Source organism: Sebastes umbrosus, chromosome 14 (assembly GCF_015220745.1).
Source record: "Sebastes umbrosus isolate fSebUmb1 chromosome 14, fSebUmb1.pri, whole genome shotgun sequence".
NCBI classification, from domain to species: Eukaryota; Metazoa; Chordata; class Actinopteri; order Perciformes; family Sebastidae; genus Sebastes; species Sebastes umbrosus.
In genome coordinates, this window is record NC_051282.1 from 32,143,429 (window position 1) to 32,159,430 (window position 16,002).

The 16,002-nt window shown below is 48.4% G+C and overlaps 1 protein-coding gene across 2 annotated transcripts in view; it reads left to right on the forward strand.

The window, feature by feature from the left end:
* The first annotated feature begins 399 nt into the window (after positions 1-399).
* The window catches only part of cdc27 (cell division cycle 27), a 16,677-nt gene continuing 1,074 nt past the window's right edge, over positions 400-16,002 (forward strand). Inside the window, exons 1-19 of one of the 2 annotated variants that reach the window (XM_037792762.1) lie at positions 400-632; positions 4,307-4,382; positions 4,651-4,798; positions 5,035-5,160; positions 5,278-5,375; positions 5,476-5,621; positions 6,072-6,292; positions 6,705-6,804; positions 7,788-7,897; positions 8,669-8,768; positions 8,895-9,075; positions 9,247-9,419; positions 10,158-10,310; positions 11,097-11,177; positions 11,279-11,406; positions 11,713-11,830; positions 11,939-12,067; positions 15,143-15,217; positions 15,477-15,615. In XM_037792762.1, the coding sequence (XP_037648690.1) occupies positions 606-632; positions 4,307-4,382; positions 4,651-4,798; positions 5,035-5,160; positions 5,278-5,375; positions 5,476-5,621; positions 6,072-6,292; positions 6,705-6,804; positions 7,788-7,897; positions 8,669-8,768; positions 8,895-9,075; positions 9,247-9,419; positions 10,158-10,310; positions 11,097-11,177; positions 11,279-11,406; positions 11,713-11,830; positions 11,939-12,067; positions 15,143-15,217; positions 15,477-15,615 (2,329 nt within the window). In that variant the 5' untranslated portion in view covers positions 400-605. The remainder of the gene's footprint in view (positions 633-4,306; positions 4,383-4,650; positions 4,799-5,034; positions 5,161-5,277; positions 5,376-5,475; positions 5,622-6,071; positions 6,293-6,704; positions 6,805-7,787; positions 7,898-8,668; positions 8,769-8,894; positions 9,076-9,246; positions 9,420-10,157; positions 10,311-11,096; positions 11,178-11,278; positions 11,407-11,712; positions 11,831-11,938; positions 12,068-15,142; positions 15,218-15,476; positions 15,616-16,002) is intronic. The other variant, XM_037792763.1, reaches the window with a different exon arrangement.

Consider the following 16,002-nt stretch of genomic DNA (forward strand, 5'->3'; position numbering starts at 1 on the left):
TATAATCTCTCCACCTAGTCCTGGGTCTTCCCCGTGGTCTCCTCCCAGCTGGTCGTGCCTGGAACACCTCCCAAGGGAGGCGCCCAGGAGGCATCCGTGCTAGATGCCCGAACCACCTCAACTGGCTCCTTTCGACGCAAAGGAGCAAGGACTCTACTCCGAGTCCCTCACGGATGACTGAGCTTCTTACCCTATCTCTAAGGGAGACGCCAGCCACCCTCCTGAGGAAACCCATTTCGGCCGCTTGCACCCGCAATATTATTATTGTTATTATTATTATAAGAATGATATTAATACGAATTATAATTCTTCTTATTTTTTTTATTATTATTATTTTTATTTATTTTTATTTAAACCAGACATCTGGTATTTCACCAGCAGTAGGCGCCTCAACTGCTTCGGCTCTTTCCGTCAGACACTCGTTGATCTCCGGCCCAGCCTTCTACCCCGCTCGGCATTCTTCGGCTGCGTTCGGCTGGTAACGGTCGGTGTGTTCAAATGTTCGGCTGCAGCTCCTCCTGGAGACCGAAGTAGAGAAAGAGCCGAGAGGAGAGAAAAGAGAGAAAACAGACGACAGGAACGGACTGACGGAGTCTGGAAGCGGGATGACGGTGCTGCAGGAACCTGTCCAGGTAAACGCACATCCTCAGCTCGTTGTCATGAAGCGGGAACTGCTCGGAGCTCCGGTCCTCGTCCCGGTCCCGGTCCCGCGGCCTCAGCGCGGCTCCGGTCCGCCGGAGCAGAGAGCAGCTCCGCCACAGGCCCCGGGCTGAGAGCCGGAGCTCCGCCACAGGCCCCGCAGCACGGAGCCTGTTTACCCGTGTTACTGGTGTTATAATGCGGATCATTACAGAGAGGTTCTGTCTGTCAGCAGCCGTCTGGTTCAACACTTCAACACAATGCTAGTTAACGTCAGCTCGGTTGTAGTTCAGATAGTTCCGCTCACACCAGACTCCTTTAACAATATGACAGTTTTAAGGTTTCCGTTGGTTTCGGTTACGAAATAAATGTAGTGGAATATTTCTGGTGAGCTCTGGTGATCTGTTGGACGTCGCTCTTTACTTCGGCATAAACTGAATCCACATATTGTGTTTTATTTATCAGATAATCCAACATTAACTTCTCATGTTGGTGTCACGGTGCTCCGCTCCGGCTGAGGTCAGCTGCTCCTCTGAGGCGGCAGCAGCAGAGTAAACACTTATTAAAGTTTATATTACACCCAAACTAACCAGGTCTGACTGAATAAATGTAAGCCGAATAGATCAGTGGATTTTAATGACTGGTTAGACGTATTTTAAATAGCCGTGAGTTTCTGTTGATGAGCAGGGATTTATACTAATATACTGATCAGCCAGATTTCAGATGGAGTTTTGTATTGTTAGCATCGCTAATGCTAAATGCTAACCAGTGGAGTTGTGTTAGCCGGCTAGCATCGAGGCTAACGGCTAGCTGAGCGGCCTCAGACCGCAGACAATCACCTCTAAAGTTCATCAGTACAACTAAAGGGCTTTGGAGGGAATATATTGAGTTTATAGTGAAGGTGTGACTCAGATCGGCAGTCAGACTGAAGTTAACCAACAACCGGTTAGCATGTTGCTAATGCTAACTAGCAGCTAACAGCTAGCTGCTAGTTAGCATTAGCAGTGTTAGCATCAGCTGGTTAGCTGCTGGTCAGACAACATTACACCCAGTTAAACCAGCCTGGAGCTCAGACAGTATACATATCTGCTGAAGGAAGGTTTACATCATCTCCATATCTGTGACATCATCACCAGAAGCATCCCATAATAACCCCTTCATGCTGTGTTGTGATGCGGTCAGTCAGACTGTATAAAGGAGGTTTCTGTGATCAATAGAGACTCACTGCAGGTTGATCTCTAACCAGGTTACCTGTCTGATCTGTGACCAGCTGTTACCAGGTGATCACAGGTCAAAACATCTGCTTTCAGTGATCTGCACACACAGTGTTCCTGTTGTAGCCTGTTACATCAGTATTATGGAACAGGAAACAACTTTCAATTCAATTTATTTTTATAGAGCGTCAAATCATAACAGAAGTTATCTAGAGACGCTTTATATATAGAGCAGGTCTTAGACCGGACACCAGAGTTTAGAGACCCAACAAGATCCACCAAGCGCGCTGTGGCCAGGAAAAACTCAGACTTCCTCTGAGTACATGATGATGATAATAATAATACTAAACGGTGTGTCACTGTGTATAAGTAGAACATCTTGCTGATGTGGATCAGGACTCTCTGTAGATAAAGGTCCCATATTGTAAAAAGGAAGATTCATGTGGTTTGTATTATAAAGCCGGTCTAGGGGGCTATATAAATACTGTGAAAGTATGGAAACGCTCAATCCATGGAGACATACACACAGCCCATATACAGAACCTGAGCCTTTGAAACAAGCTGGCAGGATTTCTGTAACTTTGTGATGTCACAAATATACAATACTTAGACCACTGCACGATTTTTAAACGAAACATTCTAAACGTGTCCCGGTTTATTTCCGGTTACAGGGAATGTGAATGACATCAGCTGATAGGAAGTAAATATAGACCCAAGCTGTTGCCTAGCAACTAGGGATGTTAATAACTAACCGTTAACCAACATTAAGCATTTTAACCGATTAACACTATCGGTAAAAATGGTCAAAAGAAATGTTAATAATTAATTAAAAAGGTGACAAACTCGTCACTTAAAAGAGAAATGCTGGTCCACCTTAAGAGAGTCTGAGCCGGGGTTACAGATACAGGAAGTTGGCTCCCGTCTATAGTTCGCTTAGCAGAGGAGTTGTAGCCTCGTAGCATTTATTCACTGACAAATAAACTGTACACACACTGTCTGCTACAGCTACGTTCACAGCTAGAACGCCACCGACAACACACACGGTCTGTCGGAAACTCGCTGAAGTTACGCCGCGCTGACAGACCGTATGTGTGACTACGGGGAGCACGAAGCTACCAGCAAAGCTACAGATGCTAACGTAGCACAAACACACACACTGTGTGTTGGATCATCGCTATCGTTAATCCGGACTGACAGAGTACCGTTACGCCAGACCGACAGAGTACCGTTACGCCGGACTGACAGAGTACCGTTACGCCGGACTGACAGAGTACCGTTAATCTGGATTGACAGAGTACCGTTAATCTGGACTGACAGAGTACTGTTAATCTGGACTGACAGAGTACCGTTACGACATGACAGAGTACCATTAATCTGGACTGACAGAGTACCGTTACGCCGGACTGACAGAGTACCGTTAATCTGGATTGACAGAGTACCGTTAATCTGGATTGACAGAGTACCGTTAATCTGGATTGACAGAGTACCGTTAATCTGGACTGACAGACTACCGTTACGCCGGACTGACAGAGTACCGTTAATCTGGACTGACAGACTACCGTTACACCAGACTGACAGAGTACCGTTAATCTGGACTGACAGACTACCATTACGCCGGATTGACAGAGTACCCTTACGCCGGGCTGACAGAGTACTGTTTATCTGGATTGACAGAGTACCGTTACACCGGACTGACAGAGTACCGTTACGCTGGACTGACAGAGTGCCGTTACGCCGGACTGACAGAGTACCGTTACGCCGGACTGACAGTACCGTTACGCCGGACTGACAGAGTACCGTTACGCCGGACTGACAGAGTACCGTTACGCCGGGCAGACACGCAGCTGACAACCTGCTAAACTAAACTAAATGTTCGGTGGAGACATTTACTGGGAAAGTGGCTGCATGTCTGTGACACTACACGCAGCATCTAACGCTCCCGTACGGTGAACTGGAGAGACTGCACCTGCAATAATCGGTTAACGGGGGTCGGTTATCGGTTAAGAATGTTTTTCAAAATTAGCATCCCTACTAGCAACGCAATTCCGTTGTACTTCCATTGAAATGAGCTAAACCGGAGCGTTTCAGACAGAGGGTGAATACTGGCATATTCAGGCAGACAGAGTGAGGAAAATAAAGGGTTGACGCGGAAGTGAAGTAAGTTTGCCGGACGATGCACGGAGATCGCCAAGCGGCGTGTTAGCTATGTTCACTGCAAGCTCTCTTAGCATTTTTAGTCATCTTTGGCTGTATTCAAAACCGCCTACTACATACTACTGACGAACGCAGTACACAGTACACAGTACACAGTACACAGTATACAGTACACAGTACACAGTATACAGTACACAGTACACAGTATACAGTACTGTGGTTTTAGGTGACGGCCTCTAAATATGACATCATCATCATCATCATCTCTATAACCTGTCTGTCTCTCTGTCTGTGTTCAGGCTGCAGTGTGGCAGGCTCTGAACCACTACGCCTACCTCGACGCTGTTTTCCTCGCTGAGAGACTCTACGCTGAAGGTAACACCTGTCTGTCTACCTGTCTGTCTACCTGTCTGTCTACCCGTCTGTCTACCTCTCTGTCTACCCGTCTGTCTACCCGTCTGTCTACCCGTCTGTCTACCCGTCTGTCTCTCAGTGAGGTCAGAGGAGGCCCTGTACCTGTTGGCTACATGCTAACCTGTCTGTCTACCTGTCTGTCTACCTGTCTGTCTCTCAGTGAGGTCAGAGGAGGCCCTGTACCTGTTGGCTACATGCTAACCTGTCTGTCTACCTGTCTGTCTCTCAGTGAGGTCAGAGGAGGCCCTGTACCTGTTGGCTACATGTTACTACCGCTCTGGGAAGCCATATAAAGCGTACCGCCTGCTGAAGGCTCACAGCTGCTCCACACCGCAGGTTCGATTCTTGTTGGCAAAGTGCTGCGTCGAACTCAGCAAGTAAGCGCACACACACACACACACACACACACACACACACACACACACACACAGAACTAGTTAAAACTAGTTAATCTAGTAAACCAACCCGTTTCATAACAGACGTTTGGTGCTTTTAATTCAGACACATTTGAAATGAAACTGTTGCCGTGGAAACAAAATGACTTCATCATCATCATCTCTATCCATCTGTCCACCTGTCTGTCTGTCTCTCTGTCCACCTGTCTGTCTCTCAGGTTGGCTGAAGGAGAACAGGTTCTGATTGGTGGAGTGCTAAACAAACAGAAGAGTCAGGATGACATCATCACAGAGTTTGGAGACTCCGCCTCCTTCACACTGTCGTTACTGGGACACATTTACTGGTAAAAACCACTTCTGTTACTGGTGTTGATGATGTTCCACACACTGATTGCTGACCTGTCTGTCTCTCTGCCTGTCTGTCTGTCTCTCTCTCTCTGTCTGTCTGTCTGTCGGAGCAGTAAGACAGATCGTGTTGCTAAAGGTGCAGAGTGTTTCCAGAGAAGTTTAACTCTCAACCCGTTCCTCTGGTCGCCTTTCCAGAACCTCTGTCACCTAGGTAACACACACACACACACACACACACACACCTGACCAGGTGACACTAATCAACCTGATCATGTGATCACATGACTGACGTGTTGTGGTCTGTGTTCCAGGAGAGAAACCAGATCCAGATCAGGTGTTTAGGTTGTCCTCCCTACAGAACTCCTCTATAGCACCGCCCCCGCTGTCTGTTAGCCCCGCCCAGAACCCCTCGCACCGCCTAGACACCGCCCTCATGGAGACGCCCCAGGACACGCTGGTACGTAACACAAACGCACCTCCAACACTCTCTGGACACAGCTAATCATGTCATATGTGTGGTCTGGTAATCAGATTACTGGTAGTTGTAGTCTGATTATAGGATTAAATTATCAGATTACTGAGGTGGTTGTAGTCTGATTATAGGATTAAATTATCAGATTACTGAGGTGGTTGTAGTCTGATTATAGGATTAAATTATCAGATTACTGAGGTGGTTGTAGTCTGATTATCAGATTACTGAGGTGGTTGTAGTCTGATTATCCGATTACTGAGGTTGTTGTAGTCTGGTAATCAGATTACTGAGGTTGTTGTAGTCTGGTAATCAGATTACTGAGGTTGTTGTAGTCTGATAATCAGATTACTGAGGTGGTTGTAGTCTGATAATCAGATTACTGAGGTTGTTGTAGTCTGATAATCAGATTAAATGATCTTTGTTTCTCCTCTCCAGGAGTTGAACCGTTTGAATTTAGAGTCGTCTAACGGAAAGCTGATGTCTGATTTGTCGGTTTCCTACATCGACTCCTCCCTAATCTCCCCGGAGACCGGCTCCCTATTGGGTAACACGGTTTCCATGGCGTCAGCTGGCTCCTTATTGGCTAAACAGAACAAGCCCAAGAGTGGGCGGAGTTTACTGGGAGGACCTGCAGCACTCAGCCCGCTGACGCCCAGGTGAGTTATCAAACAATACCTGTACAGGTGGAAGTACTGCATTCCTCAGTAGCATGTAGTATGTTCTGTGTACTGTATACTGCGTTCCTCAGTAGTATGTAGTATGTACTGCATACTGCGTTCCTCAGTAGTATGTACTGTATACTGTGTACTGTATACTGCGTTCCTTAGTAGTATGTAGTATGTAGTATGTACTGCATACTGCGTTCCTCAGTAGTATGTAGTATGTACTGCATACTGCGTTCCTCAGTAGTATGTACTGTAGTAGGCGGTTCTGAATACAGCCATTGATTACACCTTTAAAGGGAACGTTCACAGTCAGGAGTTCATACGGACAAAGATTTTTAAAAACTGAACTTTTCCTTTAACGTCTCCATCATACGTACCATTGACTCTGTGTGTGTGTGTGTAGTTTTGGCATCCTGCCCCTGGAGCCCAGCCCTGGAGACCCCACATATCTACAGAACTATTCAGCTACCATGGAAACACAATCTACAGCTCCCAGCAAGAAGGTACACACACATTATACACACACATTACACACACATTATACACACACATTATACACACATTATACACACACATTACACACACATTACACACACATTACACACACACATTATACACACACTCCATCCATCATCATCGTGTGTTTCTCCGGGTCGAGGGGGCGGCAGGCTAAGCTCCGTGTTTCAGGAGCCTCCTACCAGTTAGACCGGCCTCCAAAAAACCTCCAAAGGGACGCGTCCTGATCAGATGTTGAACCAGCTCAGCTGGTCCCTTTGGGAGCAGTCACGCCGGGCGGACGGAGTAACGTCACGCCGGGCGGACGGAGTAACGTCACGCCGGGCGGACGGAGTAACGTAACGCAACGCCGGACGGACACGGTCCCGTAACGCAACGCCGGGCGGACACGGTCCCGTAACGCAACGCCGGGCAGACACGGTCCCGTAACGCAACCTAACGCCGGGCGGAGGGAGTACCGTAACGTCACGCCGGGCGGACGGAGTAACGTAACGCCGGGCGTACGGAGTAAAGTAACGCCGGGCGGAGAGAGTACCGTGACATAACGCCGGGCGGACACAGTCCCGTAACATAACGCCGGGCGGACGGAGTACCGTGACATAACGCCGGGCGGACACAGTCCCGTAACATAACGCCGGGCGGACGGAGTACCGTGACATAACGCCGGGCGGACACAGTCCCGTAACGTAACGCCGGGCGGACGGAGTACCGTGACGTAACGCCGGGCGGACGGAGTACCGTGACATAACGCCAGGCGGACACAGTCCCGTAACATAACGCCGGGCGGACGGAGTACCGTGACGTAACGCCGGGCGGATGGAGTACCGTGACATAACGCCGGGCGGACGGAGTACCGTAACGTCACGCCGGGCGGACAGAGTAAAGTAACGTATTTTATTTTATTTTACTCTCCACTGTTTACGGTTTGTCTTATTAACTGTCTGTCTCTCCTCACCTGTCTCTCTCTCAGTCTGTCTCCAGGATCAGTCAGTCTAAATCTGTCTTCAGTCAGAGTGGTAACAGCAGAGACGTTCTCCCCATCCCCTTCAACCAATCACAGACCTCCGCCCCTCACAGCAGGTAACTATAGCAACCAATCACAGAGCTCCGCCCCTCCTCCGGGGCTTCATCTGGTCCAATCAGAAAGCAGCACGACAGACAGACAGACTGGCAGGCAGAGAGACAGGTGGTTTATGTTCATTAAAGTCTGGCTCACAGTAGCCTGTCTGTCTCACAGTAGCCTGTCTGTCTCTGAGTAGCCTGTCTGTCTGATGACCTGTCTGTCTCTCAGTGGCCTGTCTGTCTGATGACCTGTCTGTCTCTCAGTAGCCTGTCTGTCTGATGACCTGTCTGTTTCTCAGTAGCCTGTCTGTCTGACGACCTGTCTGTCTCTCAGTAGCCTGTCTGTCTGATGACCTGTCTGTCTCTCAGTAGCCTGTCTGTCTGATGACCTGTCTGTTTCTCAGTAGCCTGTCTGTCTGACGACCTGTCTGTCTCTCAGTAGCCTGTCTGTCTGACGACATGTCTGTCTCTCAGTAGCCTGTCTGTCTAACAACCTGTCTGTCTCTCAGTAGCATGTCTGTCTGACGACCTGTCTGTCTAACAACCTGTCTGTCTCTCAGTAGCCTGTCTGTCTGACGACATGTCTGTCTCTCAGTAGCCTGTCTGTCTAACAACCTGTCTGTCTCTCAGTAGCATGTCTGTCTGACGACCTGTCTGTCTCACAGTGGCCTGTCTGTCTGACGACCTGTCTGTCTCACAGTGGCCTGTCTGTCTAACAACCTGTCTGTCTCTCAGTGGACTGTCTGTCTCTCAGTAGCCTGTCTGTCTGACGACCTGTCTGTCTCTCAGTGGCTCCCCTCAGGTCCTCAGTCCCAGTATGTCTGGTCCTCCCAACGTTCAGCCCAGAAGAAGCTCCAGACTGTTTACTAGTGCTAGCTCTACTGCCAAGGTACTGCATCCTCCAGTACTACAGCAGTAATACTGCAGTACTACAGCACTGTACTGCTAAACTAATACTACTTTACTATTGAAGTCTTGTACTACAGCCTCGTAACCTCCACCTCTGTCTCTGCAGGAGAACAGTAAGAAGTTAAAGATGAAGTTTCCTACAAAGATCCCCAACAGGAAAACTAAATGTAAATCAGCCAAGACGTCGAATAGCAGCAACCTGAACGAGAGTCTGGACATCCTGAGACTGGACGCCAGTCTGAGTCTACCGGACACCAAGATCCCCCAGTACCAGAGGGCTGCTGCAGGTAATACTATCACTAATACTATAAAGTACTGTAGTACCCCAGTACTGTTCCACTGATGCTCTCACTTAAACCTGAACCTTCTCTAATCAGAACAGGAAGTTGTTCACATATTCGTGTAGTTTGACAGGAAGCCACACTGACTCTGTATAAACCTTCTCTGTGTGTGTACAGACAGCGTGATGGTGTTGCTACGGGAACTGGGCCGTGGTTACCAGGCGTTGTGTTCGTACAACTGCAAAGAAGCCATCAACATCCTGACCTCCCTCCCTCCTCAGCACTACAACACCGGCTGGGTCCTCACACACATCGGCAGGGCTTACTTCGAACTGGCCGAGTACACACAGGTAACTCACCTGACACACAGGTAACTCACCTGACACACAGGTAATGCACCTGAGGTACAGGTAACTCACCTGACACACAGGTAACACACCTGACGCACAGGTAACGCACCTGACGTACAGGTAACGCACTTGACGTACAGGTAACACACTGATTTACAGGTAACACACCTGAGACAAGTAACATGCCTGACATACAGGTACCGTTCAACTGATATGCAGGCAACACACCTGACGTACAGGTAAAACACCTGACGTACAGGTAACACACCTGACACACAGGTAACGCACCTGACGTACAGGTAACGCACCTGACGTACAGGTAACACACTGATTTACAGGTAACACACCTGAGACAAGTAACATGCCTGACATACAGGTACCGTTCAACTGATATGCAGGCAACACACCTGACGTACAGGTAACACACCTGACATACAGGTAACACACCTGATTTACAGGTAACACACCTGAGACAAGTAACACGCCTGACATACAGGTAACGCACCCGACATACAGGTAACACACCTGACACAGGTAAAGTTCAACTGATATGCAGGCAACAGACCTGACATACAGGTAACACACCTGACACACAGGTAACTCACACCACGCAGGTGACTCACCTCACTGTGTACCTGTGACGGTGGGAGTCAGTGAGCGACCTGATTGGTCTGTTGTGTGTGTGTTAGGTTTCTGTTCAGGTGAGTCATGATGTCATTATGATGTGTCTGTTGGTAGGCGGAGCGTCTGTTCAGCGAGGTTCGTCGGATCGAGTCGTACAGAGTTGAAGGGATGGAGATTTATTCAACAACGCTGTGGCACCTGCAAAAAGACGTTGCACTGTCCGCCCTGTCCAAAGACCTGACCGACATGGACAAGAACTGTCCTGAGGTAAGAACCACACCTGTCCACAAACTGTCCTGAGGTAAGAACCACACCTGTCCACAAACTGTCCTGAAGTAAGAACCACACCTGTCCACAAACTGTCCTGAGTAAGAACCACACCTGTCCACAAACTGTCCTGAGGTAAGAACCACACCTGTCCACAAACTGTCCTGAGGTAAGAACCACACCTGTCCACAAACTGTCCTGAAGTAAGAACCACACCTGTCCACAAACTGTCCTGAGTAAGAACCACACCTGTCCACAAACTGTCCTGAGTACGGTAGTGGGGTTCAGCAGAGGCCTAAAACCGAGACTACCTGCTACCTGCAGTGTCCCAGCAGCTACCTGCAGTGTCCCCGCAGCTACCTGCAGTGTCCCCGCAGCTACCTGCAGTGTCCCGACAGCTACCGGCAGCTACCTGCAGTGTCCCGGCAGCTACCTGCAGTGTCCCGGCAGCTACCTGCAGTGTCCCCGCAGCTACCTGCAGTGTCCCGGCAGCTACCTGCAGTGTCCCGGCAGCTACCTGCTGTGTCCCCGCAGCTACCTGCTGTGTCCCCGCAGCTACCTGCAGTGTCCCGACAGCTACCGGCAGCTACCTGCAGTGTCCCGGCAGCTACCTGCAGTGTCCCCGCAGCTACCTGCAGTGTCCCCGCAGCTACCTGCCAAGTCCCCGCAGCTATCTGCAGTGTCCCGACAGCTACCGGCAGCTACCTGCAGTGTCCCGGCAGCTACCTGCAGTGTCCCCGCAGCTACCTGCTATATATATAAATGTGTGTCTCTGTGTCCCTGCAGGCCTGGTGTGTAGCAGGAAACTGTTTCAGCCTGCAGAGGGAGCACGACATCGCCATCAAGTTCTTCCAGAGAGCCATCCAGGTGAGCATCTGTTACCATGGTTACTGTTGGTTACTGTCACCATAGTTACTACGGTTCCATTGTCACTTCTCTGTCTACCTGTCTCTCTGTCTGTCTCTCAGGTGGACCCGGGCTTTGCGTATGCATACACTCTGTTGGGTCATGAGTTTGTTCTGACGGAGGAGTTGGACCGAGCCCTCGCCTGCTTCCGGAACGCCATCCGAGTCAACAACAGACACTACAACGCATGGTACGGATATCTATCTCTCTCTCTCTATCTATCTCTCTATCTCTCTATCTCTCTATCTCTCTATCTATCTATCTATCTATCTATCTATATATATATGATGATAGATCAACTTCCCCACCTGGATCAGTGTTACAGTGTGTGTGTGTGTGTGTGTGTGTGTGTGTGTGTGTGTGTGTGTGTGTGTGTGTGTGTGTGTGTGTGTGTGTGTGTGTGTGTGTGTGTGTGTGTGTGTGTGTGTGTGTGTGTGTGTGTGTGTGTGTGTGTGTGTGTGTGTGTGTGTGTGTGTGTGTGTGTGTGTGCGTGCAGGTATGGTCTGGGGATGATCTACTACAAACAGGAGAAGTTCAACTTGGCAGAGATCCACTTTAAGAAAGCGTTGAGCATCAACCCTCAGAGCTCCGTGCTGCTCTGTCACATCGGAGTGGTATGTTAGCTCGTAGCATCCTCCATCCATATCAACTGCTCTGTTAGCATGTAGCTCCAGTCCTCTGCTCCTGAACGCTGACTGATGTGTGCGTGTGCGTGTGTGCAGGTGCAGCATGCCTTAAAGAAGTCTGATGCAGCTTTAGAGACTCTGAACAGAGCGATCGTGATCGACCCCAAGAACCCGCTCTGCAAGTTCCACCGAGCCTCCATACTCTTCGCTAACGACAAGTACAAGGTAATCAATACTGATCTATACTGATCAATACAGGGAGACTATCTGTCTCTCTCTCTAACCTGTCTGTCTCTCTCTCTAACCTGTCTCTCTCTCTCTCTAACCTGTCTCTCTCTCTCTCTCTAACCTGTCTCTCTCTCTCTCTCTAACCTGTCTCTCTCTCTCTCTCTAACCTGTCTCTCTCTCTCTCTAACCTGTCTCTCTCTCTCTCTCTAACCTGTCTCTCTCTCTCTCTAACCTGTCTCTCTCTCTCTCTCTCTAACCTGTCTCTCTCTCTCTAACCTGTCTGTCTCTCTCTCTAACCTGTCTCTCTCTCTCTCTCTAACCTGTCTCTCTCTCTCTCTCTAACCTGTCTCTCTCTCTCTCTAACCTGTCTCTCTCTCTCTCTAACCTGTCTCTCTCTCTCTCTAACCTGTCTCTCTCTCTCTCTAACCTGTCTCTCTCTCTCTCTAACCTGTCTCTCTCTCTCTAACCTGTCTCTCTCTCTCTAACCTGTCTCTCTCTCTCTAACCTGTCTCTCTCTAACCTGTCTCTCTCTCTCTAACCTGTCTCTCTCTCTCTAACCTGTCTCTCTCTCTCTAACCTGTCTCTCTCTCTCTCTCTAACCTGTCTCTCTCTCTCTCTAACCTGTCTCTCTCTCTCTAACCTGTCTCTCTCTCTCTAACCTGTCTTTCTCTCTCTAACCTGTCTCTCTCTCTCTAACCTGTCTCTCTCTCTCTCTAACCTGTCTCTCTCTCTCTCTAACCTGTCTCTCTCTCTCTCTCTAACCTGTCTCTCTCTCTCTAACCTGTCTCTCTCTCTCTCTAACCTGTCTCTCTCTCTCTCTCTCTCTAACCTGTCTCTCTCTCTCTCTAACCTGTCTCTCTCTCTCTAACCTGTCTCTCTCTCTCTAACCTGTCTCTCTCTCTCTCTCTAACCTGTCTCTCTCTCTCTCTCTAACCTGTCTCTCTCTCTCTCTCTAACCTGTCTCTCTCTCTCTAACCTGTCTGTCTCTCTCTCTAACCTGTGTCTCTCTCTCTCTCTCTCTCTCTAACCTGTCTCTCTCTCTCTCTAACCTGTCTCTCTCTCTAACCTGTCTCTCTCTCTCTCTAACCTGTCTCTCTCTCTCTCTAACCTGTCTGTCTCTCTCTCTAACCTGTCTCTCTCTCTCTCTAACCTGTCTCTCTCTCTCTCTCTAACCTGTCTCTCTCTCTCTCTAACCTGTCTCTCTCTCTCTCTAACCTGTCTCTCTCTCTCTAACCTGTCTCTCTCTCTCTAACCTGTCTCTCTCTCTCTAACCTGTCTCTCTCTCTCTCTCTAACCTGTCTCTCTCTCTCTCTCTAACCTGTCTCTCTCTCTCTCTCTAACCTGTCTCTCTCTCTCTAACCTGTCTGTCTCTCTCTCTAACCTGTGTCTCTCTCTCTCTCTCTCTCTCTAACCTGTCTCTCTCTCTCTCTAACCTGTCTCTCTCTCTAACCTGTCTCTCTCTCTCTCTAACCTGTCTCTCTCTCTCTAACCTGTCTGTCTCTCTCTCTAACCTGTCTCTCTCTCTCTCTAACCTGTCTCTCTCTCTCTCTCTAACCTGTCTCTCTCTCTCTCTAACCTGTCTCTCTCTCTCTCTAACCTGTCTCTCTCTCTCTAACCTGTCTCTCTCTCTCTAACCTGTCTCTCTCTCTCTCTAACCTGTCTCTCTCTCTCTCTAACCTGTCTCTCTCTCTCTCTCTAACCTGTCTCTCTCTCTCTAACCTGTCTCTCTCTCTCTCTCTCTAACCTGTCTCTCTCTCTCTCTCTAACCTGTCTCTCTCTCTCTAACCTGTCTCTCTCTCTCTAACCTGTCTCTCTCTCTCTCTAACCTGTCTCTCTCTCTCTCTAACCTGTCTCTCTCTCTCTCTCTCTAACCTGTCTCTCTCTCTCTAACCTGTCTCTCTCTCTCTAACCTGTCTGTCTCTCTCTCTAACCTGTGTCTCTCTCTCTCTCTCTAACCTGTCTCTCTCTCTCTCTAACCTGTCTCTCTCTCTAACCTGTCTCTCTCTCTCTAACCTGTCTCTCTCTCTCTAACCTGTCTCTCTCTCTCTCTAACCTGTCTCTCTCTCTCTAACCTGTCTCTCTCTCTCTCTAACCTGTCTCTCTCTAACCTGTCTCTCTCTCTCTAACCTGTCTCTCTCTCTCTCTAACCTGTCTCTCTCTAACCTGTCTCTCTCTCTCTAACCTGTCTCTCTCTCTAACCTGTCTCTCTCTCTCTCTAACCTGTCTCTCTCTCTCTAACCTGTCTCTCTCTCTCTAACCTGTCTCTCTCTCTAACCTGTCTCTCTCTCTAACCTGTCTGTCTCTCTCTAACCTGTCTGTCTCTCTCTCTCTAACCTGTGCCTCTCTAACCTGTCTCTCTCTCTAACCTGTCTCTCTCTCTCTAACCTGTGCCTCTCTAACCTGTCTCTCTCTCTATAACCTGTCTCTCTAACCTGTCTCTCTCTCTCTAACCTGTCTCTCTCTCTCTCTAACCTGTCTCTCTCTCTAACCTGTCTCTCTCTCTAACCTGTCTCTCTCTCTAACCTGTCTCTCTCTCTCTAACCTGTCTCTCTCTCTATAACCTGTCTCTCTCTCTAACCTGTCTCTCTCTCTAACCTGCCTCTCTAACCTGTCTCTCGCTCTCTAACCTGTCTCTCTCTAACCTGTCTCTCTCTCTAACCTGTCTCTCTAACCTGTCTCTCTCTCTCTAACCTGTCTCTCTAACCTGTCTCTCTCTCTCTCTAACCTGTCTCTCTCTCTCTAACCTGTCTCTCTCTATAACCTGTCTCTCTCTATAACCTGTCTCTCTCTCTAACCTGTCTCTCTCTCTAACCTGTCTCTCTCTAACCTGTCTGTCTCTCTAACCTGTCTGTCTCTCTAACCTGTCTCTCTCTCTCTAACCTGTCTCTCTCTCTCTAACCTGTCTCTCTCTCTAACCTGTCTCTCTCTCTAACCTGTCTCTCTCTATAACCTGTCTCTCTCTCTCTAACCTGTCTCTCTCTCTCTAACCTGTCTCTCTCTCTAACCTGTCTCTCTCTCTAACCTGTCTCTCTCTAACCTGTCTGTCTCTCTAACCTGTCTCTCTCTCTGCAGGCTGCCCTTCAGGAGTTGGAGGAGTTGAAACAGATCGTTCCCAAAGAGTCTCTGGTTTACTTCCTCATAGGAAAGGTAACAGCTGACCTTTGACCCCAACAGTTTAACCCCTTCATGTATAACAGCTGACCTTTGACCCCAACAGTTTAACCCCTTCATGTATAACAGCTGACCTTTGACCCTGACAGTTTAACCCCTTCATGTGTAACAGCTGACCTTTGACCCTGACCACTACCACTAGCAGTAGATCTCAGCTCCTGTCTGTGTGTTTACCATTTGATCTCCTGTCTGTGAACCTGAGAGAGAGACTGACTGCCTGTCTCACCCCCCTCAGGTGTATAAGAAGCTGGGTCAGACTCACCTGGCTCTGATGAACTTCAGCTGGGCGATGGATCTGGACCCTAAAGGAGCCAATAACCAGATCAAAGAAGCCATCGACAAGAGATACCTGCCAGAGGACGAAGGTGAGACAGGTACAGATCAATCAGTTCTATCAGTGATTGATGAGATGAGACAGGTACAGATCAATCAGTTCTATCAGTGTGATTGATGAGGTGAGACAGGTACAGATCAATTAGTTCTCAGTGTGATTGATGAGGTGAGACAGGTACAGATCAATCAGTTCTATCAGTGATTGATGACATCTACCCGTCTCTCTCTCTCAATTCAATTCAATTCAATTCAATTCAATTCGCTTTATTGGCGTGACTGTCAGGTGAACAATATTGCCAAAGCGTCAATTCAATAATAATAATAAAAAATAACAAAATAAAAAACAAAAACATATATAAACACATAAATACAATTCATTAAGCAAATTACAATATAGAGATATTTAAAAAGAATATGGTAGAAAACAA